This window comes from Poeciliopsis prolifica, unplaced genomic scaffold (genome assembly GCF_027474105.1).
Source record: "Poeciliopsis prolifica strain line A6 unplaced genomic scaffold, Auburn_PproV2 SCAFFOLD030, whole genome shotgun sequence".
In the NCBI taxonomy this organism is placed as follows: Eukaryota; Metazoa; Chordata; class Actinopteri; order Cyprinodontiformes; family Poeciliidae; genus Poeciliopsis; species Poeciliopsis prolifica.
The window spans coordinates 3,412,725-3,435,397 of record NW_026562405.1 but is presented as its reverse complement, the minus strand read 5'-3'; the positions used below and the strand labels follow the sequence as shown (position 1 = coordinate 3,435,397).

The 22,673-nt window shown below is 33.9% G+C and overlaps 3 protein-coding genes and 1 long non-coding RNA gene across 5 annotated transcripts; 2 read left to right on the top strand and 2 right to left on the bottom strand.

Annotated features, from left to right (window-relative positions):
- Positions 1 to 453: 453 nt before the first annotated feature.
- Positions 454 to 8,903, top strand: sycp1 (synaptonemal complex protein 1). The gene is given in 35 exon segments (XM_055050355.1): positions 454 to 501; positions 854 to 982; positions 1,417 to 1,581; positions 1,724 to 1,791; positions 2,367 to 2,440; positions 2,549 to 2,607; positions 2,706 to 2,772; positions 2,893 to 2,966; positions 3,079 to 3,187; positions 3,507 to 3,563; positions 3,566 to 3,600; positions 3,689 to 3,873; positions 3,962 to 4,029; positions 4,145 to 4,206; positions 4,288 to 4,404; positions 4,519 to 4,563; positions 4,846 to 4,949; positions 5,042 to 5,159; positions 5,281 to 5,351; positions 5,429 to 5,510; positions 5,602 to 5,664; positions 5,736 to 5,798; positions 5,878 to 5,940; positions 6,085 to 6,201; positions 6,282 to 6,392; positions 6,477 to 6,569; positions 6,654 to 6,728; positions 6,823 to 6,906; positions 6,991 to 7,131; positions 7,361 to 7,414; positions 7,540 to 7,611; positions 7,702 to 7,809; positions 7,921 to 7,980; positions 8,112 to 8,249; positions 8,453 to 8,903. Coding segments are annotated over 33 exon segments (2,925 nt in total). The 5' UTR covers positions 454 to 501; positions 854 to 859; the 3' UTR covers positions 8,453 to 8,903.
- Positions 8,904 to 9,019: 116 nt separating this feature from the next.
- Positions 9,020 to 11,646, bottom strand: LOC129372829 (uncharacterized). Its single transcript, XR_008607294.1, has 4 exons — positions 11,552 to 11,646; positions 10,722 to 11,216; positions 10,476 to 10,628; positions 9,020 to 10,389 (listed from the first exon to the last, which is right to left on the bottom strand). It is a non-coding gene; the product is annotated as an uncharacterized LOC129372829 (long non-coding RNA).
- A 111-nt stretch (positions 11,647 to 11,757) lies between these two features.
- On the bottom strand, positions 11,758 to 18,684 carry slc5a8l (solute carrier family 5 member 8, like). Of its 2 annotated transcripts, none has more exons than XM_055050450.1 (16): positions 18,325 to 18,684; positions 17,788 to 18,177; positions 16,969 to 17,034; positions 16,671 to 16,722; positions 16,474 to 16,541; positions 15,989 to 16,143; positions 15,630 to 15,770; positions 15,418 to 15,547; positions 15,221 to 15,309; positions 14,858 to 14,970; positions 14,125 to 14,192; positions 13,933 to 14,019; positions 13,614 to 13,807; positions 12,876 to 12,985; positions 12,671 to 12,756; positions 11,758 to 12,569 (listed from the first exon to the last, which is right to left on the bottom strand). In XM_055050450.1, the coding sequence occupies exons 2-16, from the start codon at positions 18,139 to 18,141 to the stop codon at positions 12,459 to 12,461; spliced, it is 1,824 nt and encodes a 607-aa protein (XP_054906425.1). In that variant the 5' UTR covers positions 18,142 to 18,177; positions 18,325 to 18,684; the 3' UTR covers positions 11,758 to 12,458. The 2 variants fall into 2 exon arrangements, with proteins under 2 accessions (XP_054906425.1, XP_054906424.1); XM_055050449.1 differs by having other exon boundaries at positions 18,398 to 18,684.
- Positions 15,191 to 21,229, top strand: tshba (thyroid stimulating hormone subunit beta a). Its single transcript, XM_055050451.1, has 3 exons — positions 15,191 to 15,297; positions 20,227 to 20,425; positions 20,818 to 21,229. Exons 2-3 carry the CDS (start codon positions 20,264 to 20,266, stop codon positions 21,094 to 21,096), a joined length of 441 nt encoding a protein of 146 aa, XP_054906426.1. The 5' UTR covers positions 15,191 to 15,297; positions 20,227 to 20,263; the 3' UTR covers positions 21,097 to 21,229.
- Positions 21,230 to 22,673: the final 1,444 nt, after the last annotated feature.

Below are 22,673 nucleotides of genomic sequence, written 5' to 3'. Positions count from 1 at the left end.
ATTTAGGAAGACGCAAGGTAAAACCTGAAAATTTCACCACTCCATCATAGAGCAACACAAAGTCATATAAGATATAATACAAGCATGTGCATGCAGACTCACACTTGAGGACAATTAGAATTTTTGCTTAAAATTGCTTCAGAATTATGCCTTCATGACACAAAATAGAACAAAATAAATCACAATCTGTATTTGGAATATGATAAAATATTAAAAACGTCAAGTTAAATATTAGTGTAAGACTTATGTAACTTGTTGAAATTTTACTTTAGACTTTGTAGAATATGAAAAAAGATCAAATATATACTTCCACAGTTTTTGCCAGCCAATGCCAGGATATATTTGATTCTTTTGTTACCCTGTGGTTAATTTCTCGACGTTGTCCGGTAATGGATTCTTCCTACCAGCTTTCCAAGCGCCAATAACGTCCGTGACGCGGAAGTCTGTCACGCGCTTGCAGAACTGACGGTTAGAAACCGTTAGAGGCTAACGTTTGAGCAGGTAAGAGTAACTGTACATGTTATGCAGTTATACACTTTCATGACATCTGTTTAGAAACTACGACCTGCCCTGGTGACTATTTTGGCTATTTCTTAGTGAGAAATATATCTAGTCTAACCTCCATTTGCAAGCACTCTAATAATATCAAGTGAAATCCATGACGAACCGAATTCAAGCTAACCTCTACACTAATGCAGTACTTCGGTCGTCTCTGTCTTCCAAAAGTGTATAATATTATATATATATATATATATAATATATATATATATATATATATATATATATATATATATATATATATATATATATATATATATATATATATATATATCTGTGTTGTTTTGTCTCTCAGTTCAGGATGGACAGAGATCGAGGTTTTAGGTTCAAACTTTTGGTGCCTCCCAGATTAAGCCACAACCATGTAAATGCTGTCCGACCTCAAGGAACAGTAGAGAACCATCTCCTAAATTCAGAGCAGCAGGTAGCCTCTTCATTAAAACATGTACATTTTCTGGACATATTTGGTTGGAAATTAATTGCAAAATAACCAGATGAAACTTCAACACTGATAAAATACACAGAAAAGCTTTTGTTCACATTAAGAAACAAAGACTAAGTCGTATAAGACTGTAATGCACAAATCTTCAGCGAAAAGAGTATTTTTGTCCATAATGTTACTGCCATTACAAATCATTGTATTGTAGGTTTCAAGTGAAAAAAAAAAATACTGGTAAAATCCTTTGTTCAAAATAGATTGTAATATGATTGATAGAATGTACGAGTGCTATTTACATGTTTGTTTTTATGGTACATAAATGTGCAGTATTAATACATAAACTCAGCATAGACTTCACCTCTGAATTGTTTATTTGTAATAGTGTCAATTCACTTCCTGCCATTGTGAATACTCACCAGAATAATTCCAGCTCTGGTGAGCTTTATTCCAAGCTCTTTGATGAAGTAGAGAAAATACAGTCCTGGAAGGTCAAAGTTGAAAATGACACTGCAGAGAAAGAGAGAAGACTGCAGGATAACAAAAGAACAATTGAAACCCAACGAAAAGCCATTCAGGAACTGCAGGTGTGTATCTTGGAGACAGATGTTATTAAGTCCTCTGTGTTGATTGAGTCTACCTTTTCTGAAATGGAGCATTTGTTTTTGGTTTCCATTAGTATTTGTTTTGTCTTAGAGCTGGTTAACATTAAGTGTTTTATCTTTACAGTTTAGCAATGAAAGTTTAAGCATAAAGCTAGAGGAGCAAATCTCTGAAAATGAGGACCTAAGAAGCAAGTATGTCTGTTTTTCTTCCAAAATTCCACACAAACATCTTTAGGTGGCAGATATTTGTGATGTAAAAATGAGGTTATGTTAAGTGATTTTAAAATATTTGTAATATAAATTTATACAAGTTGTAACAATGTGGATGTACAAAACACCAATACAAAACATTGTTGTCACTCAGCCAGTTTTAACAAATAATCTGGGATCTAAGGTTAATTCTTTATCAGTGATGGTATGTGTGGTACCAAAAATGGGGTGATGAAACAAAATATTAATATGTTGCATTTATGCAACATATATATATATTTTTTTGTTGAATAGTAAAAATGTTTTAAAATTAAAGGTAAAAAAAAAAGAATTCTTAAAAGATCTTGAAGTAATTTTTTTACATCAAAAAGACCCTCATAGTTGATTGTAGCCTACTTCTATTAACTGTTTTATGTCAAATACAAATTGTGTTTGATTTATTAATCAAACAGGAAATTTGTCTTCACATTGTGAAACTGTGAAAGTTGCAAACACTGAGCTACTAGTTGATCATTTCTGAGCCTGTTTTTTAACACAAAATATTTTGGTACATACAGGAACAATACAACAAGGAACTTGTGCAATATACTTAAGGAAACTTTTCAGAGATCTTCTGAGAAAATGCATTTATGTAAGCAAAAAAAAGACCTTACACATTCAATTCAACTTTTAGAAATTTCTTGTTTGCTTTGATATTAAAACTTTACAAAATACTGAAACATTACTGATTTTTTTGTAGTTGAATCTGAAAGGGAAGAAACACATCACCTCTTCATGGAAAATAGTGGGAACATTAAGGTACATTACTACTATGTATTGGAGCTGGTGATGCAACATATTTAGATGTCTTTTCCTGTCTGAATCCGAAAATCCTTTTTCATTCTGTTTAATCGTAGAAACTACTTTCAGCATTTGAATCCCTTCGTATTCGAGTAGAAGCCGACCAACAAGAGATGCAGAAAGGTAAAAGAGCAGTTTACCTTTCTACAGTACCTTGAAATACATTTTATATAGTAATACTAAATGAACAATCATGACATTATTTCCAGTTTAAAACAATTGATTATTGTCCCTTCTTTACAGTGAAAGAAGACTTGTTGCAGTTTGAAGATCTGAAAGAGAAATATCATCAGGAATATATAAAGAAAGATAAAGAGGTCTGTTAAAAAATAGATATTTCAATTGATGGAATAACCACATGTTTTTGGAAAATAGGGAACTAGTCTTTTTAAACAAATGAGTGTTTGAATGTTTTTTTTTTTTTTTCAGACTGAAATGGTTCTGAAAAAACTTGAGAACAAGGAAAATGAGCTCCAGAAAGCCCTGGTAAACCTTAATGAAGCTCAAAAATACTGCAAACAACTCCAAGACTCAACAAGTAAGATTATGACTGTCTATGGTTGTTTTGCTTTATTATCCCAATATATAGAAACAAGTGTAACATTTTGTTTCATAATACAAACATATACCCAATTTTGACAGAAAAAATATGGGATTTAACTGGGGGTCATGTGTTTGTTTTATTTCCCAAATTTGACAGCAGCATTGAGTGCAGCATTAACCAATATCTGAAATGTGAAATGAGATAGCCAAACACTTTGTTGTAATTGCATTATTGCAGGCTGCCTTTCTGGGCTGGACTGTAATGCACATACACTGATAGACTATTCCAAACAGCATATTTTCTACCTTAACAGAGCAACAATTTGAACTTCTCCAAAGCTTGAAAACTGAAAAGGAATCTCTTTTTCAAAACTGAAAAGTGCTGAACAATCCTGTGAAGAATTTAAGGTTTGTATTTGTCACTGATAATGAAACTTTGCTCTTGAATTATGTTTGCTGTGTTTGAAACAATAATAATGCAAAATAAAAAAAATAGAAAAAAGAGGAAAACACTGCTGCAGCCCTGGAAAAAAGTAAAAATGAGTATGAAGAGGTCATCCAAAACAAAGACCTGAACATACAGGACCTCAACAGAGTAATAAATGAACAAGCAGAAAAACTGGAGAAGATTGAAACAACAATCAAGGATTTAAAGAATTCCCAGGCTCTGGAAATACAAAGGTTTACTAAAATCTATAAAATTAACAACATGTTGAAAATCTGATATAAATGATAACTTGTGTCATTAAATGTTTAACACTTGCGAAAGGGCCAAACATCTGGAGGATAAACTAATGAAAAAGACCAGTGAACTTGAAAGGAATGAAAACCTTTTAGGTAAGCCTTATCGGTGATGGATGTTGGGATCATTAGTTTAAGAGTATGTATATTTATGTAACATATTTGGTTTAATTTAATTGATGTTTTTCAAGACAAATTATTTACTCTACAGGAGAGACCATGGAAGAAGTAAGAAAAAAAGAATATCTGATCAAAGCCCTTGAAAAAGAACTTGTAAGTTGTAAAAAAAGAAAAAAACAATGTTTCTTTGGTAAATCTAAGACGCTGGATTCAAATGTTGTTTGTTTTTTGTAGGAGACGGAATTAAAATCCACTGAGCGGTTGAAGTTCAAGATTGATACTTTGGAAGCCAGAGTGAATGAGCTTATTTCTGAGCTATCAAGGAAAACAGAAGAAATTCAGATGTTAAAGGTAATACAATAAAAAATGTTTTCCTAATATTACAAATACCAGGGATATTTGTAATAACTATTCTAAGATGCATTCCTAAGACATGTGACATGCCATTTATCTTTCTGCTGACAGAGCGAAAAAGAGGTGGCATTAGATGAAAATAGTCATCTTAAAGAGGTTTGTAAAAACACTTTCTTCTTAAATTTCTTCCTTTTGACTTTTCCTATCAAACTTTCCTTATTGCGTCATTAACTCAAACCTTGCTTTCTTGTGGTTTTTCTTGAGTCTTTCCTTGTACGCTTATTCTCTTTTTTGTGGTTTTTATGCATACTTTATGTCCTTCCTTTCTCATTTTCTTCATGTGTTCTCTGCTTTCTTTCCACGTTTGTCTTTCAGGTTGAGCCTGAAAAATTGTAAAATTTTAACATGAAAAATGTTTTTATATTATCATGTACACAGATCAAAGTGAAGGAACTTGAAGGGCAGTTGGCTCTTGAGGTCAAGAAAAATAAAGAATGCACCTTTCAGATGGAGCAGCTAAAGGAAGACATCTTGCAACATGAGTAGGTTCAGCTTTTCAATTACATTATTATATCTGCTTTTGTACCTTCGCTTATATCGTCATGTAATTTGTTAATTTAATCATATCTTTAAGAGTGAAATATGAGGAGCTGCTGTCTAGTTTTGATAAGCTGCAGTTTGAAAACATGGCCATTCAACAAGAGTTTGAAGATGGACTTTCCAAAGTTAAAGAGTCTGAGGAAAACATGAAGGTAATACATATCAAGACATCTTGTCATATAAATAAACAGGTGCTTTTGCCGAAAGTAGCTCTAATTTCCATGTCACCTCCATCACTGAATGATTTTCACAGTCTGAAAACTCTTTATTCAGGTAAGCAAGGAAAACATAGAAAAACTCAAAAGAAAAGCTCAAAAACTGGAAGAAGAAAACAAGTCCTTAAGGTTAGTTTCCAGTAGAGGATCTAAACAACTCCATAAGTTTGTAGCCTTGAAGTGACTATTATATTTTGTTTAAATAGAGATGAAATAAGCACAATCAAAAAGAGAGTCAATGGGACATGCCAAGAAACTGACACTATGCAAAAGAATGCTGAGGAAATTGTGAGTGTTTGGTCTAAAGTATTATGGAGTAGAAATGTCAGCACTTCTCAGTATGGTGTTTGTGAATTGGTTTTGTTTATGTTTTGAACAGTGGGAGCGTCTGCAAGAAGAGATTACAGTAAAGGAGAAACAGATAGAAGCTGTGGAAGCAAATGTGATAAAGAAAATACTAATTCTGAAAATATTTTCTCATTCTGTGATACTAACAACTCCATTCCTTTTTAGCTTCAGAATCTCAGGAAGACATTTGAAAAGAAATTTAAAGTGCAGGAAGAGTTCAAGAACGAAGTATGTAACAACCATGACACTCTAGGTTGTTAGGACAATAGGCACTGTTATAAAGTTTGTCTTCATTGTTAACTTTCAGAATAAAATTCTCAAGAAACAAATTGCAAAAGAAACTGCTAAATCTACTCAACTAGAAAAGACGGTTGGTTGACTTGAACTTTTGTTTCTATAAAATTTAGTCATCAGCAACAATAAACATTTGTATTATTGTTCATTCAACAAGTTAATGCACCCTCAATTTGTGAAAAAGAAAAACAATTGTCTTTTTTTGTTGTTGTTGTTTTAGATCTACAAGCTTCAAAAGGAGTCCAAGGACTATAAGACAATGAAAGAGGAAGATTATCAGAAAATGCTTAAGGATCTTGAATCAAAATCAGTCTTAACAGCAGATCTTGAAAATGAGGTCAGTCACAGGATTATTGTATTGTTCTTTTCTGATTTTATTGACAGTGTCAAAATTAAGATAAAAAATTTATGTTACAGGTTCAAAAGCTCAAATTAACGACAGCAGAAGCCATTAAGAACAAAGAAGATGCAGAGCTCAAGTGCCAGCATAAGATTGCAGATATGGTAGCACTGATGGATAAACACAAGGTATGATATAATTAAAGTTGCTTTTGTAATTTAAAATAGTCTATTTGTTGTTGCTGTATTTGTTGTTTGATTTGTCATTGCTAGAGCCAGTATGACCGCATGGTTGAAGAGAAGGACATGGAGCTTCATAAAAACAAGAAAAAAGAGACAGAGGCAGTTGCTCGTGCAAAATCACTGGTATGATTTTTTTATATATATATAATTTAAGGAATTATAATTTCTTTTTAATGAAAAATATTTTCTTTTTAAATCTCACTTAAGGAGTTGGACTTGTCAAAACAGAAAATAGAAAATAACCAACTAAAGAAACAGTTGAAGACAAAAGACACAGAAAAGGTAGATCCCTAATTAAATAAAATATCTTTCTGGCCTTGAAAACTAAAGTTTGAAAGACTGAAAGATTTTACATGTAAAAATGTGTCATTTTAAGGCACTTCTACAAAAAGAAGTAACTGATTTGAAGAAAGAAACTTCTACTACAAAGGTGATGCAATGTTCACAAGCAAACAAGCAGGTAATCTCAGCATTTAGTGTGGCATAAGTAAGCAGATTTGTTATTATTTGCACTTACCCCATAAATAATCTTTTATCTTTTTAGTCAATTACACTTGACTCTGAAAAAGAGATAGATCTTCAAAGTCATACTCCAGTGGAAGACTCAATAAAGAGATACATTTTTGACTTTAGCAAGATCAAGAAAACCCCCTCCAGCAAGAGTCCTGCAGTTCTTAGGAAAGGTGTAAGTTTTAATTTCCAAAACACTTTTACTTAAGTATAATTGTTTTCAGTTTTTAACTGGTCTTAGTTGTTACGTTAATCAGGGAATTCAATTATTAACAATTTTCGATTCTTAACTAATGGATACATAATAATAGAAAATTTTCTGTTCACAAATTTTTTAAATTGCTTTACCTCAATTTAGCAGAAATTATTTGTATAAAGATGTCTGTTGAATTTTCATTGATAAGGTTTCAGCCTCTAAAACACCCAGGACACCAAGTGGAACAATAGCAAAGACAAGGGTAAATGCTTTTTATTTACTTAGTTGTCTGGTTTTAATGAAAATTCATAATCATTTGATCAAGACAGGAAACAGTTTTCTGAAAAATGTTCAATATGTCATATTTCCTCTGACTCTACCATATAGCCTGTTTTCAAAGAATATACTGAGACTCCAGGAAGTAATAAAAATAGGATTGGTGGAATATCAAAGATGAAAGTAATACACTCTATCTTTTTGACATTTTCCATAAGGAACAAAAACAATCATGCCTTTTTCCTGACATTTACTCTGAAAATTCTTTTACAGTCGTACAGAATAAGAACACCCCCTTCTAGTGAAAATGCAGGACAGTGGGGAAAGAACACTTTTGAACTTGACTCCAAGTCTGACAGCTCTGATCAAATTGATTTGTTTGTGAGTGCTGCTTGTTGGAATTTGCCATAAGCCTTCTTTGTTTAGCAAAATATATTCTACAATTTCTGAAACATTCCAAAGGTAATTGATTTATGTTATTTTTTCTGGTAGACGTGTACACATGAACCAGCACCAACTGTTTTGCAGCACAAACATAACATTTTCAAAAAGGTAAATATGACCATAATAATGTCACACATTATGATACAATACAACCTGACAAGGTTGAGCTGACGAGAGAAAATAATCGAGCCATTTCTTAATTTAGTTGTCTGTTTTACGATTTTTTTGTTTGTTGTCAGATTCAGAGCCCTGTTGCTCTTAAATCACCTGGGAGTAACTTGAAGCTGGCTGCAATAAAAAGAATGAGAGATGCTGGTTGGACTGCAGTGACCAACTGCGACAAGAAAAAGAAGACTAGCGATAAAATATTTGCATAGGTAATCTCAATACAGATCAGATCATAAGAACATTTTAGACAGGTATTGTATTCCTTCATACATAGATGGTTCAGATTAAATAAGTTATTTGTAATATAATTGTTCAGTCAATTAGGATTTGTTTGGAAGTTAATACAATCTTCAAGCAGTGCTTTGTTTGCTAACAGAATAGGAATGTTCTGAATTGTTCTCATCATCTCTAGTGTCTTCCTGTTTGTAAGAATGGGAATTAACTATCGACTGTTGGACAAGGAGAAAAAAGAAGAGGAGAGGAATGCCAGGATGGGAGTTAGACAACCAAATGCTAGCAGGGATAAGTCTGCCAAAGAGGTTGGAGAGGTTAGGAACAGTGAGGACACTGTTTAGTGCTCTATTACAAGTCTGCTTGCATTTTATAACGCAATCCAATGTTGTTCGAAATTATTTTTCTGTGAATAACTTGACATCAACATGCTTCTGTTTTATTATATGGTGTTTTCGAACAATACCGGTGATATCACAGACCTTTTATTAGAACCCTTTAAGCTGCATTCAACTGTCAGCATAAAATACCTCGAATGTATTACTCGCTGTTTGCTTGTCCTACAAGATATATAAGGTATATAAATGTGTATGAGATTTATGTTTAGTCAGGGGTTTTGCTAATGTTTTTCACTTTGCATAACTATATATGCTTGTTGTATTTTAATATATATCAGGATCACAGCAAAACATATATTTTGAAAGAAGTGTTTTTTTTTTTTTTTTTTTTTTGGAATGTACCACACAATCTATTTTTAGAAAGCCATTTCTCCAACCCTCAAATGTTGTTCATTCCTATAAGATATTCATTAAGAATTTGATTTAACATGTTGTTTTGTAATATAATTGTTCAGTCAATTAGGATTGTTTTGGAAGTTAATACAATCTTCAAGCAGTGCTTTGTTTGCTAACAGAATAGGAATATGTGGAACCAGCTGCAGTTTGTTGTATTTTCTGTATATATGGAAGTTGCCTTAGAAACAAATAAAAAGCAATTTATCAAAACTGTTCACTTCATTCATTGTGTTTCATAACCCACATACATTAATACATCTCATTACAGATGTATTAAGTCACATTTCCTCAAATAAACAGAGACATGAGAGAAGATTATTATGTTCATTCATTCATTCTTTATGTAGTAGTCCTTAGGGTTGTGGGGGAGCTGGTGCCAATACCCAGAATTCGTTTCGGAAGATGCAAGGTAAAACTTGAAAATTTCACCACTCCATCATAGAGCAACACAAAGTCATATAGAATATAATACAAGGTTCAGATTAAATAAATTATTCTAATCTAAAGGGTCTAGCCTTAATATTGTTCACTTCTACTTGCTTTGAATTCATAGTTCTTAAGTTTGTAGGTTTTCTTTGGAAGTTCACTGTATATGACCACAAACTCATACTATTTGTTATCTAAAAATAAGCTAGCTTTATGTTTGGAATGAACTTCGCTTTATGCTAATTTATAGTGTTAATGTGGTGACATTGTTGTAATTGAAAAAATATCCAAATAGAAAACTTTGAACAGGTTCAGTCTTAATATTTGCTCATTTATGATTTTAGAGCTCATTTTGTGAAAAACACTGATGCTCTCTTTATGTGACTACAATGTCACCCTCTTTGCTTTAAAGTTCTTGTGAAAAAATAAGTTTTTCATAATACTGTTTTTTTTGAAAATCGTTATGCTAAAAATTGTTAGCAATTCCCTTAGTTCTGTCTACATAAACCTTTTTTTTATTTTGATGAAGGTGTTATTTGAATATGTTTGTTTTGTCATTCCCACAAACTAATAAAATAATTTAATTAATTATAGTTACATCAGTCATTGTTTTTCATCATTACTTCCAGTATGATTTTCTGTTGGTAAATAATTTAATTCCACAGGTTATTTTTAGTCCTGAAATAATACTGATCCATGGAGGAGAAATGGGATTATGTCCATGTCCATATAAATGGCTTATCACTGTGATTTAGCATAGAGGTCTCTCTTTAATGAAGAAATTCTAGGCGAAATTGTGACGGTTCTGCAGGATTGGGTGGCACATTGTCGTAGATTGGATGGGCATCATAAAGTCCTCCAGAAATAACAAGGGTGTCATCATCGAGCACAAATCCATCTGTTGAAAATTAAACAGTTGCTTTTATCAGGTAATGGTGACTGAAAGTGATTGGATTTAGTACTTGATAAAGAATCAACCTTTACCTGTGCCATCTGTGGTGTCAAGAGGTTGATGCAAGTACTGGAATTTATGTTTGCATTTGTAAACCATGATCATAACTATTGTCAAAGCAAAGAGCCCAAGCATGCCGCTGAAGATTATTGTCATATTTCTCTCTGATGTGTTAAGTCTCAAGCCTAACAGTACAGAAAGGTAAGGCATTAAAATCATTGACATAACCAGTGGAAGAAAAATATGTTAAGTCATTGAACATGGACACATATACTTACCGTCTGTAGCATTCACTGAAACTGTAGGTGCAGTCATGCTGTGAGATGAGTTTACAGTTGAACCTAGTGTATCAGATGTAGTACTGAAATGTGTTGTAGTCTGGATAGTTTGCGTGGTCATTGTAAGCACAGGCGATTGTGTGGCTGGTGTAGTGGTGTTTAGTGATCCACTGCCTGTTGGTGAAGTCAAGGTAGCTGACTGAGAGGTTTGATGTTGACTTATGCTTTCAGTTGCAGCCACTGTAGTAGAGAAGGTAGTATTGCCATGCTTTGTGCTGGTATGTTCGGCTGTGCCCTTGGTTGAGGTTAAGAGAGTAGTTGGAGTTACAGTAGAGTTAAGTGAAGTTGATGCTACAAAGAATTCTGTCAGGTTTAGGCCAAGGTTTGGAGGAGTTGTGAAGGTTACATTCTGGTTGTCCATATGTGCCATTTTAAAAGAAAGTACCAGGAGGAAATAAACCAGGGGTCCCACGATAGTTTCCATAGAGGTTAATCCTGTTTTGGGAAGCAAAACATGAAAATCCTTGTCAGATTAAATCCTTGTTGCAATGTTTTAATTCTGTTTTGAGATTAAATTTTCTTTTTTAATCCTAGCAGTAAAAACGGTTCTATATTGTGCTTTTGTCGGCAGGTTCTTTATATTTTAAAATTTTAGATAATATGTCCAGAAGGAAACACATTTAAGAAGACTGAGCATAGCTATGTCCAAATGCCTTAGATTTTGTGTTTACTTAATGTATTCTTTTATACTCATTTACAGTAGAAACTAAGTCTACACCATATTTAAATAATGATTATCTTTTACTTACAAAATTAAAGTGATAGCTCACCTTGTTTTACCGAAAAGAGAAAAAATTGTAATATTCAATTTCTTGGTTTGAAGTCTGCTTTCACGGACTCTTAGCTCTCTTCCTGGAACAGCTAAAAGATTATCTGGATCTCGAACAGGTAAAAGTGGGCAGGACAGTTCCTCTTTTGTTTGTTTCCAAGGAGATGAAGGAGTGGTTACAGCCAGTCCAAAGCTCAAACTCTACACTTCAGCAAAAATATGTTTTATTACCATTAATAAACACAGACATTGCCATCTAATCATCAACTGCATTTTAAAAATTTCCCCTTAGTTTTTTTAATTTTTTATTCTTATTTCAACCATGTTGTATATTGTTCTCTAAAGTGAGTTTTTGTGAATGTTATGTGAACATTTGAAGTCATGTACATTTTAACAGTAGAAAATATTTATAAGTAGGAATATTTTTCAGATCTTTCATAAAGAGTGCACAGTTTTCATAGAAAAATAAACAGAAGTCAAAATATGTTCAAAACAATTACACCTTTCAACATATTTCAAAAACACAAATGTATTTCTGTTTCAGAGTAAAAAGCAGAATACATGCCAGGTAAATGTGTTTTTAAAAAATCAATAAAAACAAAACAAATGGAAAAGGTTGCATAGCAATAATCTATAAACACCACTAAAATATAAAACAGAAGGCATCTTAATCAACGCAAACAACCTGGTGCTGTTTAAATGCCTTGCTATTTAAGTACTTAATAAGGAATATAATGTTTTTTGATTTTGATCTTTTTACTCTTGAGTGTAAATAGTAGATAAAATGTAGCAAGTTTTCAGTATGATCAATAAAATACAATATTGTTACTTTTTTTAATATATATATATACAAAAAAATCCATAAATTATTTTAGGTATGTTTAATAAAGTGAGTAAAGATAATAGCATTATAGTTTTGTTGCATATTCAGATACTTTCATTTCATCCATCGCCGTAAATGCTTTGTTGTCAATCCCCAAGTGAAGGTCCGCTGGAGCTTTTTTCATTTCATCAGATGCCTGCAAGGAGTTAACAATAGTGTCAGATTAGGAACATTTAAAGAGCACACTTGGTAAAATGTCACTAATTAGCTAACAACATGATGAGGTCAGCATTTTACCTTTGAATTGTTGCAACCACTGAAGCACATCAAGTCACTCCTCCTCACAAAGAGATCAGAGTTCATCTTCCTTTGCTTGCATCCGCCTATAAAACAGACATAATCACATTGTTGTTTTACTTTTGATCAACCATTTAAATTAAATATTTCATATACTTGAAATTTTAGTATTTTTAAAGTAGAGCCTTTAGAAGTAAACCCTTACCAGTGACTATGCTCAAGAGTAGGCCAGACACCATTGTGGTCAGCATGCCAAAAAGAGAAAAGTAGAGGTAGGACAGAGAATACCAGGAGTCTGCTAGAGGAGGCCTGAAACTAAAAATGAATCGATTTAGTATTTTGCCTTCCAGCAAAATGTACTTAAAACAACTGCCGACAAGTAACAATTTCACTCTGACTAAATCCAACTGAAAGCCATAATACCACTTAAAAGATCTGAGAGTAACATGTAGGCTATGTCTAGAAATAGAAGGTAAATTCAATGAATTTCAAGTTTTGCCAGAGGTTTATGTATGTTTTACTTAATTAGAGTGTGTTACACTCATGGTCAAGTGACAATTGCAAAGCAGTCAACACGGACAAGCATAAGAATTTAAGCAAGTTTGTCAAAGGCCGTATGGTCAGTATCTTTTCAAATTGAAACAAGACAAGAAAAGAAGGATCACTGATTCACTGCTGCCACATTTGGTCTGATTAAACAGCTGAGCTACCTTAGTTAAATTCAAACTACTGATAAAATTTGAGAGTAGACAACTGCATTGCAATCTGTTGAGCATAACCAATCAGGGTCATAATGTTACATCTGATAGGTGTATAAAGAATGAAGCTTAAACAAAATTTCCCCCCCCAAAAAAACATTGTTGCAAAATGAAAGAAGAAGAAAAAGAAATGCTTTATAAGCAGGTTTCTGCTTTGTAAATAAAAAATAAATAAAAATACTAACTCTGGTTGTGGAGTCATAGTTGCTGGGCTGGTCCATGGAGATGCTGTGGTGCTATTTTGGTCCACTGTTTTATTGCAGCCAACAGTAGTGAGGGAAAGGGGAAATGTCTTGTCAGCTGTTGGAGGGTAAAGCTGAGCTCCAATTCCCACCCACAAAGTTAACACCAGACCAGTGATCAATCCTCCCAGTGCTCCCTGAAAGGTAAATATGACCTCATTCAACTTCCACATCAGGGTGTCACATTCCTGTTTTGTTACTGCATATTTTCTGTTTTCTTAAGGTTCAGCAAGAAAGCATTCCAGGACAATAAAATACTCACTGTTGAGTTTGTTGTGCGGAAAAGCATGCCTAACAAATAGAGGCCAAGAAGAGGTCCACTGATCATGCCAAATATGGACAGAGCTGCCTGAAAATAGAAAAATGTTGACTTGTAGTGCATAAGAAGTACCACTTGATGGTGCTGTAGAACTATAACTGTAACAATATTGCTTTTATTCTAACACAATTTTACCTGCAGAACACTTCCCATTGCTGAAGCAACTCCAGCCATTCCAATACACAGGCCTCCAAAAAACACACCTGGGTGTTGGCAAAATAAAATAATAATGATAATAATATAAAAAACAAAACAGTCAAACGTAGGCAAAGATAAAAATCAGCAAAAATTGTATTGTCACTTTTCTGCGGTTGCACAGAAAGGACATTTCTATTCTATTCTACAGTTTTTTTGCTTTTTTAGATATTTTTATTAGGAAGTACTCATGAACAAAAACTATTGGGCTATGCAGCCAAGTAAATTTAAAAGTTTATCTCACAAGGAGAGATCAGCCTTCATTTGGGTTTCAAAAGAATTTCTGAGAACCAGATTAACTGCTCTTGCATTTCTCAGTAAATCAGTAAAGAGCAGCACTACATGTTAACCTATCTGTTGCAAGTTATCTAGCCTGGCACAATTCAGCTTGTGGGAAGTCAGTGCTGTGACTTCTCTACCCACAGCTATTAAAGCAGCAGCCATATGTGATTAATTTGCAATCATACAATGTACTGGAAGTTCAGACTGTTATCTGCTAATGAAAACTACCACTTTTCATTGGCAGATAATGTCATTTGTGGCTTTTCATTGGTCTTAACTGTTAGTAGTCAACAGCTATTTTTGTACTTTGTGGTTGCTGTCCATCCATCTAGATAAATAGATTAGTACATAGGCAGGCAAGCAGGCAGGCAAGTAGGCAGATATAACTCACTCAGGCCCATGTTCATCCAGGTAACTTGTTTAGGTGTGAAATCTTTGTAGAATGGAAAAATGAAATCCTCCACAGTGACAGCAACAAGAGCATTAATACTTGAGGACACCGTGCTGAAAGAAGTGCAAAGGTAAAGTTTCACAAACTTAAATCAGAAGCGTATAAATGTAAATGGCTGCATAGATTAGTATAAGGTCCCATGCAAATTTCTATGTTAAATGTCTAAGCACACAGTTATATGTTGGTAAGACAAAGTCGTGTCTTGCGTGTTTTATACCTCTTATCAGGAGGAAACATTTCCTTATCACTACATAATTTCTGGAAGTAATTTAATTTTTATTCCTTCTTTGTCTCAAGCCTTACCTGAGGGTACCGCTGTAAGCTGCAGCCACAAACAGGCCTGGAATTCCAGGATAGACTTCCAGAATATCCATCACAAGGTATGGCAGCAGCTGGTTCACAAATACAAACCAATACTATTGTCAACCAGTATTTTGTTACCCAACTAAAAGGTATATTGTGCATGGGAAGATAAGCAATGTAAAAAATACTATGGTCACCTGGTCAGAAGTACTTATATCCCCATTTGAAAGTGGGTCACAGTTCTTGTAAATGGAGTACATTGTAAGACCAGAGAACATAGCAAGACTCACTGTCGCCCATAAACCAACCATGTTGATATACAGAGACCTGAGGGAAACATGACCTGTTAGTGCTTGAATTTTTGCTCACTGCCAGAGGATTATTTAAATTTTATTTGAGTGATGCTCACAACTTGGCTTGTCCCAAGGTTTTGCAGGAGATATAGCGCTGCACCTGGGACTGGTTAATGGAGTAGATAGACACCCACATTATGCTACCACCAATCACTATAGACCAGAAAGTGTGCCGCTTGAGAGGATCTGGGTCAAAGCTGAGAAAAAGATCAACAATGAGAAAGAGAGAGTTTAGAACATGTCCAAACCACAGCATATTTGTTGCTCTCAGGTTTCTTTTTTTTATATTTTGCTAAATGAACTGGCATTCTATTCAAGTCTATTCATGTTTTCTTGAATATCTTGAATACTCTGATTTGGAAAAAGAGGTTCTTTTGATGTCAAAAGGTATTTAAAATTATTGTTATTAACATACTCAAAAGCTACCAGTCGGCCTCCTTTTGCAGCATCTTCCCAAATTACAGATAGACCTCCTTGTATTACGGCTCCTCTTGCTATTACAGCTATAAATCCTGCCAGCATGATCACCATCTGCAGTACGTCTGTCCAGATAACTGCTTTCAGGCCACCCTGTGACAGAATTCATATGATCAGGCGAGGGGTTCATTTTGATTTGTTTGATGTTAATTTAGGTCATTCTTTGTTTGTTCAGGGTTTGATCAAGGTTATGGTTTACTAAACATTCATACTATGAACTGAATAATGAATATCAGTTGTATTACAAACTTCAATATGATTTGAGAACCCCAGAGTTCAAATGCAGTATTTTTTGGTAGAATTCAAAAGAACAGAATGGCAAACTTTAAGTTAAAGATTTCATTCTCCATTAAATTTATTTCAAACATGAATTAAGTTATCTGGAATAAATACTTATTTTTGACATAATAAGACAATACGAACCAGAGTACAATAGATGATGCACACTGCCCCCGTTGCCACCAGCACTCCCCAGAGATCCAGCCCGGTAACTATGCAATTTTGAAAATTCTCCATTAAAATTAAATATACATTGTGTAACTTTCCATCTTTTCTTTTGGATATAACAGCTGTATCTGTGTGAGCAGATCAAACCAATTTTTTTGTGTGTTAAGACTTACTTTGGTTAAGTGCAAGAGCTGGAGCATAAATAACTAAGCCTGTGTAGAGAGCCTGAAAAACAGGACCATTAAGAAATTAGTTCCAAACACAATGTGGTCATATTTATATCGTCATGGCACAGATATCTAGAATCAGTAATGCATGACGTCAAAATGAGAAAAGAACAGATGTTTGCTAATTTAAATGTGCATCATTAATTTTTTTTGTATCTTTTGATTTTTATATTGAATCAGTAATCTGAATATTTATGATTGTTCTAATTGATTATCCTATTTTAATTAAAAAGGCATGGGTTACCGTCTGCACAATGTACATGGATGTTCCGATCAGCCGGATTATCCGATTAAAGCGCCGTTCCAGGTACTGAAAAAAAAAAAAAATCCATGTATAAACATCATTCCAAGCGTATAGCTAATTTGAAAAACAACATACAATTTTCTCTCTGTTTTCGGTAAATTGTCAGGATTTGTATTTCATTTTACATGATCTTGAGATTTTTTTCTTGTGTTTTTCAGATCTTATATTATCATATAACTTATATCTTCTTTTACCTGACTTTTTAACTTATTTTGTAAACACAGTAAAATTATTTAAGCATCTAAATAGCACCTTCACGCTGGGATATCTTACTCGTAAAATGTCAAAGAGCTTGTACCAATCCATCTATCTTCCCAGAACTTCAGCATTGTTTCCTGGTTATGTTCTTACAACTACAAAATATGCATTTGATAAATTATGAGTTCATTACTCTAAGGATCTTGACAAAAGTAAATAAATCAGCTGATACAAAGATGAGGCATTTGCAAAGTGTTTTCTAGACTTTTTTCAGTTTCTTGATGTCCTAGTTTTAATGTTCTATTTATCCTCTTTTTTTGTTTTTTTGCCAATCTTAAAAAAGATAAAAGGTATTTTGTCCCAGTCAAAGTGTGCTGTCTTAGGCTTGTTCTGATTCAACCAAAGATGTTTTGAAGACATTATGTTTTTTGGAAGGCTGTTACCAACACAGAACCTTCCGACAGAATAACCTTAAAAGCTTTTTTAGCCAGTAAGTCACAGTCTATTGTTAGATGATTTATCCTAGTATACAATAGTTTACAGTGCATAGCATCTTCCTACCTCATAGGCACTGGTGATCCCCAGTCGGTAGAAAAGTGGTACAAATAATTCAGCAGTGATGGCAGACATGATAGCATAAGAAAAACCAAAGATCCAGAAGGCAATGCCAAACCGGTATGCCTCTGCAGGTGTGCCAATGACTGTGATGCCAGACATGAAGCTGGCTGTCAGGGACATGGCGACTGGCACAGCTGTCATTTGTCGTCCACCTAACAAAAACTCTGCACTGCTGGTCTCCTTCCGGCCCCGGATGGCTTGAAAAAGGCCGATGCTGGCTGCTCCCAGAATCGTTCCAGCAAACACCACATAATCCCAAGTAGAGAAAGTGGCCACTGGGCCACCTGTTCCAACCATTGTTGAGTTACAAAAGAATTGGAAGTTTCTTTGAACCTAAAATCACAGTAAAGGAAAATATTTGGAAAATACAATCGTGCTGAAGTACATGTAAAACATCATAAACATTATAAAAAACTACACTGACAATAAAAAAGAAGCTTCTTCTTTATTGAATAAATTGTCAAATTCATTTTAACTTACCTCTACTTTTAAAAATACCTCCTCAAACCTTCACAAAGTGTTGATGCTTCCAACCACTTAAGTTCTACCTTACCTTAATTTTGTCACTTCAGTGATCAGTAGTTCATTGATAGTTCCACTACCTCTCGTTCAACTGGAAGTAGTCTGGTCAGCTCTAATGCATTCAGCAGGGAATAAAGTTTAGTTCACTTAGGTTAATGATTCCTCAAGGACACAAAGCAGTGAAGCCTGGAATAAATTCAGAGATTGTAAAATAAAACGATTTGTTGGTGCATCTCCGGTTGTGCACCGGTGACAATTAAAAGGTTCTTTGCTGACAATAAATCTATGTGCATAAAATAAAGTGATGCAGTGACACATTGATGGTAGGTCTGTTTGTGTCTCCTGGTTACACAGTACCTTTTGGTTAAATAGAAAATTCAAGGGGGAGGGAAAGTTGAGTCTTCAGGGTTTGGTCTTCACTCCTTCCTCTATATCATATTGTCACTTTGATACTATTTCTTTACTTAGTGTTGTCATCTTTCATTACCTTTACAGCATATTATGTCAAAAGAATGACTATTTTTTAAATATAAATATTCAGCTTAAAACAAAAAAATATAATTTCAGACATACTATTTATAAATATTTAACTGTTTGTCGTTTTGTGTATGTGTCAAATAAGATTTTGCCACCATGAGATTTTATATTTTAATATGTCTGCTTCATAAGAATTAACTGTAGAACAAGCAACAATAATTTAAGTGTTTCATAAAGGTGACAGGTGCTAATAATGTTTTCATAAGATTTATATAGATTTATATATTATTTAAGATTTATGCAGAGAACCAGTGAGTTACCCTGTTACGCTAACGGTGATTCACACTCGGACATGCATTATTCTTTGTCACTGATAAAGGATAAGCCTAGTAGAGATAAATATGATGAGATGCTGACAATACTGTGAAAACAATTGTGACATAAGAGAGGAATGACTATAACCTTTTCAACATGTCCATTTTACATGGAACACATTTCCTGTGTGTTTGTCTGTATGAATCCATCTGAACTAAAAACAAATAGCAGATAATCCCCGAAACATCAGTGCGTTCAAAACTGCTGCATTTTGCTTTATAATCATTTAATGTTTCCAAGACACTTTGACTAGTTTAGCCAATCATTACTCAAAATTACAGATAAGAAGTTCCTGCTTAATGCTTTTGTCAGGTGTTTTTTTTTTTTCTAGTTTTTATTTGACAGAAGTTTTTTTTCGACCGATGGCTTTACTGCCAATGCCCACTATGAAAGAAGATTAGATAAACCTGAATGAAAAGTGTGTGCTCTGCCAATTTGTTTTTACCAGCGTACATCTTTGCTGACGTCTGTTTTTAACTGACAACCAAAAACATAATTCAGATACACAATAACGAACACAAAGACATTATTACATCTTAACTTCTGTTAATTTTTAATCCAAAAAAGGCTGATTTGTTTTGAGTAAAGTGGTTAAAACCAGTCTTTGACCCATGTAACACCTCATAACTTATTGTGTCCGCACAAGATTTGTGGCACTTTGTGACATCTAGTGGACACTGGATAAGACATTGCTTTTGGACAGAATTACATTGTTGTTTTCATTGTATTATTCATTAAGAACATCAATATGTTCATGTCATCTACAAAATGGGCTAAATGTTCAGTGCACCTCTTTCGTCACAGATAGAAGATAGAAGCTTTGATTAGTATGGGTTAGATTATGTTTGGGTATATATATGTCTATACAGTTTATCAAGAATGTTCAGACTCTGAACATTACTAGATCTGTAAGTGACCGCATCTCTTAGGCTTGGTTCTTTTGAGCAAAGAAAAGTCATTGATGTAATCCTATGTTTTTTGCTTTGCTTGTCTTTCATTACTTTACAGGACCAAACCTGGTTAAGGGAAAACCACCTGGCTGAAAATGGAGACATCCGTGTTCAGCTGCTGGGTTCTTTTTCTGCTGATTTATCCCGTTGTTCCCATGTGTCTTCCCACACAGTTCACATTGTTCGTGGAAAAGCCAGAATGTGACTATTGTGTAGCGATCAACACTACTATCTGCATGGGAGTTTGCCTCACAAAGGTATGTATTTCTTTGTAGTAACATAGAAAATGCTTTTAATTTTAATTTGTGAAAAAAGTAACAGTTTGTTGCACAGATGTCATACAGTGTAAACCACAAGCACAGACATTTCCTGTGTGCTGAGAAAAATAAAAATGGATTAATTACTTCTGCTATGACCTAAGTCTGTTAGTTACAGTCTCATGCATAGTAGTTGTGTAGTCATTCTGACAAAACTTTTGTTGGCCAGTTTTCTAGTTTAATTTTGGTAAGATTAGCTATTATTTCTTGTATATTATTTGGAAACTCAAATAATCATAGATACACACTCTTTGTATGTTTGTGTCCCAGTCAAATGGGTTTTTCACAGGTTGATTCATCAGTTGTTTCCCATGTGTTTGTGAATCACACAGGACACCAACATGAGGGATATTTTCCGCTCACGCTTCGTTGTTCAGAGAAGTTGCACCTATGATAAGGTGGAATACCGTACAGTCATTCTGCCAGGCTGTGCTATCGACTCCAACCCTGCATATACCTACCCAGTAGCTATCAGCTGCCACTGTGATGCCTGCAGAACAGACAGGGATGAATGCACACTCAGACTCAACAGCTACAATGCTAACTGTGTTAAACCAGTCAGGCGCGTTTATCCTTATCCTGGTCAGAGCAACTACATGATCCCATTTTAATTCTTCTGTCTATCTAAGAAAATAAAGGTTTTTACTTCTTATCTTATAATATACCATTGACAATTTGCACTGTTCCATTCTATTTGACTAATTTGACATTTTGTTTTCTAGTTTTTATTTGTCAGAAGTTAATCTGTTTGTCGACTAACAAAGTTATATTTTGACATCTTAGTTCACAGTTCATTCCATATATTTTTCTTAGCATGGTTTCCATACTCTTTCTTCCAGACTTTCATTATTTACTGTTAAATAAATTCTCTGAGTGAAAACCAATTAAAACTTCATCATCTAAATGACTCTGAATCAGATGTTCTTGAGTTAATCACATTCTGTTTCTTACCGTAGCTGTGTGTTTACTATATAACAAACCCAATGCTGTTTATATCAACAAGTCACCTCCTGATTCTATATTTACCTGTGAAGTTATTCTGAGAAGTATGCTATTGTTGACACAACTTTTCTTTTGAATGGAGTTAAACCGGCAAATATAAAATCTGAAAAACTTGGTATACTGTTTACAGGTTATTCTAAACAGCACATTTAATATGTCTGTTTGTTAGCAGTGTCTATATTTCACCCTAAATGGGGTTCATGCTAGTAGAATGTCCACAAAGGGAGTTCGAGAGACAGCTGGAGAGTATAAATAGCTCAGAATTTTGAGTGAGACAATGTTTCATAAAGTCATCCTCCAGGGTGATGTGACATTGGTCTTTCATAATCACTGATTATGTGAAGCTTTTAATATATTTTCCTAAAACATGAAGATATTTTAATGCTTTTTGTTGGTTGTAAATCTAAGAGATTCTCACAAATTTACTTAAATATAAAATAACAAAAGCATTTAACTAAAGGGCCCCAAATTAGATTTCCAGTGTGTTCCTGCTTTGTTAAAAGGAATTGCCAAGAGTTTAAAGTCTACATTAACTTTGTTAAAAATGTATATTAGAACCAGAACTTAAATCCAGTTTATAAGAAAATATGTACTAAAAACTGCTCAACAAAATGTTTACAATGACACAACCTAAAAATCTGATCCTCTGTTTGGCTTTGCTGTCAGCTGACATAAATAAGCTCTACATCTAAGTCTTGTGACACAGGAGAGAGAATATTTGTGAAGTTACGAGTCTGACCCATGTAGATTTTAGAATGGGTTCTCTCAAAAAGTCATATACAATGGAGGAAAAGAGAAGAAATCAAATTAGGTATGGCCATTTTGATTTTTAACATCAAGGTATTGCAGAGGAAAAGTTTACAATTGATAAGTTTCAGTTTTATTTCGTTGGCCACTCATATTTTATTAAACAAATTGCAGGTGGAAAATTATTTATCAGGGTATAAAATGACATGTAACCGAAAAAAAACCAACAAGTTTACCATAATCAAAGTAATCAAACCCTTCTCATCATTGCTGACTGTATTTTGAACATTTTGCATTGGTATTTTGATGCTTTGTCTTTGTGGATTCTCTTCAACCTAAACTTTAGCTCTTACAGTATCTAAAAGTGGAATGGAAGGCAGCTCTCATCTGCCAGCTCAGTTCCACTTCAATTAAGGCACGTTGCAAACCCAAGCATTAG

Excerpts from the sequence above, each read along its gene's own strand:
- slc5a8l (XM_055050450.1), bottom strand. The coding sequence starts at position 18,141 with ATGGTTGGAACAGGTGGCCCAGTGGCCACTTTCTCTACTTGGGATTAT. Across the intron at positions 14,193-14,857 it reads CTGGATGAACATGGGCCTGA|GTGTGTTTTTTGGAGGCCTG; the intron begins GTGAGTTATATC and ends GCCAACACCCAG. Across the intron at positions 14,020-14,124 it reads CAATGGGAAGTGTTCTGCAG|GCAGCTCTGTCCATATTTGG; the intron begins GTAAAATTGTGT and ends TTCTATTTTCAG.
- tshba (XM_055050451.1), top strand. The coding sequence starts at position 20,264 with ATGGAGACATCCGTGTTCAGCTGCTGGGTTCTTTTTCTGCTGATTTAT. Across the intron at positions 20,426-20,817 it reads TGGGAGTTTGCCTCACAAAG|GACACCAACATGAGGGATAT; the intron begins GTATGTATTTCT and ends TGAATCACACAG.